General features: G+C 38.2%; 1 protein-coding gene across 2 annotated transcripts in view; it reads left to right on the forward strand.

Annotated features, from left to right (window-relative positions):
• Positions 1-1,611, forward strand: part of LOC110461498 (coiled-coil domain-containing protein 40-like) — a 92,046-nt gene that overhangs the window by 50,145 nt on the left and 40,290 nt on the right. For both annotated transcript variants that reach the window (XM_021514977.1, XM_021514978.1), the window contains exon 9: positions 929-1,086. In XM_021514977.1, the coding sequence (XP_021370652.1) occupies positions 929-1,086 (158 nt within the window). The remainder of the gene's footprint in view (positions 1-928; positions 1,087-1,611) is intronic.

Genomic DNA, 1,611 nt, shown 5'->3' on the forward strand with positions numbered 1-1,611 from the left:
CTCTACCACTACATTGTTTGTGTGACAGCACTACTCTACCACTACATTGTTTGTGTGAAAGCACTGCTCTACCACTACATTGTTTGTGTGACAGCACTACTCTACCACTACTTTGTTTGTGTGACACCACTGCTCTATTACTACATTGTTTGTGTGACAGCACTGCTCTACCACTACATTGTTTGTGTGACAGCACTGCTCTACCACTACATTGTTTGTGTGACAGCACTACTCTACCACTTCATTGTTTGTGTGACAGCACTACTCTACCTATTAGACTATTAGACAGGTGACTGCCTATTTAAGTGGTTGTCGGCCATATTAGACAGGTGACTGCCTATTTTAGTGGGTGTTGGCCATATTAGACAGGTAACTGCCAATTTCAGTAGGTGTTGGCCTTATTAGACAGGTGACTGCCTAATTTAGTGGGTGTTAGCCATATTAGACAGGTGACTGCCTATTTTTGTGGGTGTTGGCCATATTAGACAGGTGACTACCTATTTTAGTGGGTGTTGGCCCTATTAGACTGGTGACTGCCTATTTTAGTGGGTGTTGGCCCTATTAGACAGGTGACTGCCTATTTTAGTGGGTGTTGGCACTATTAGACAGGTGACTGCCTATTTTAGTGGGTGTTGGCCATATTAGACAGGTGACTGGTTATTTTAGTGGGTGTTGGCTCTATTAGACAGGTGACTGCCTATTTTAGTGGGTGTTGACCCTATTAGACAGGTGACTGCTGGTGACCATTTATAACTAGGTGGCCTCAAATGCAGGTTTGACTGGAGTTTAATTTCACCAAATTCACCTTGTATTAAACAGTTAGAAATTCCTAAAACTGCAAGATGGCACTCAACATCATTATTTTGACACTAAAGAATGAACGCTAAGCACAGGGTCTAATAATTTGTATGCTTTCCATTGCCTACAGACGCTGAGCTCCAAAGTGAGGTTGAGAACCTTGCACTTCGTCTCTTCTACATGCAAAATGCAAAGGAAGATGTGAGATCTGATATAGCCATAATGAGGAGGGCTGCAGAGAAAGCTGAAACGGAAGTGTCCAAGTCCGAAATTGAAAAGCAGAAACAGGTAGAAATGTTCATATGCCAATATTATATTTAAGGAATGAAATTATATTTTCAACATTTAACGCTATTCACGGAATAAGTCCAGAAAGTTAATGTTGTTATGACCTAAAAAAATCAATTACATTCCTTATATTTAAGTTAATGTTAATTGATATTAGTGTACATTGTGTGTTTATATGACTGTAGTTTGGACACTAATTAACTGTGTAGATTGTGTGTTTATATGACTATAGTTTGGACACTAATTTACTGTGTACATTGGTTTATATGACTATAGTATGGACACTAATTATCTGTGTACATTGTGTGTCTATATGACTGTAGTTTGGGCACTAATTAACTGTGTAGATTGTGTGTTTATATGACTATAGTATGGACACTAATTATCTGTATACATTGTGTGTTTATATGGCTGTAGTTTGGACACTAATTAACTGTGTACATTGTGTGTTTATATGACTATAGTATGGACACTAATTATCTGTGTACATTGTGTGTTTATATGACTGTAGTTTGGACACTAATT

The sequence above is a fragment of the Mizuhopecten yessoensis genome, unplaced genomic scaffold, assembly GCF_002113885.1.
Source record: "Mizuhopecten yessoensis strain PY_sf001 unplaced genomic scaffold, ASM211388v2 scaffold10629, whole genome shotgun sequence".
In the NCBI taxonomy this organism is placed as follows: Eukaryota; Metazoa; Mollusca; class Bivalvia; order Pectinida; family Pectinidae; genus Mizuhopecten; species Mizuhopecten yessoensis.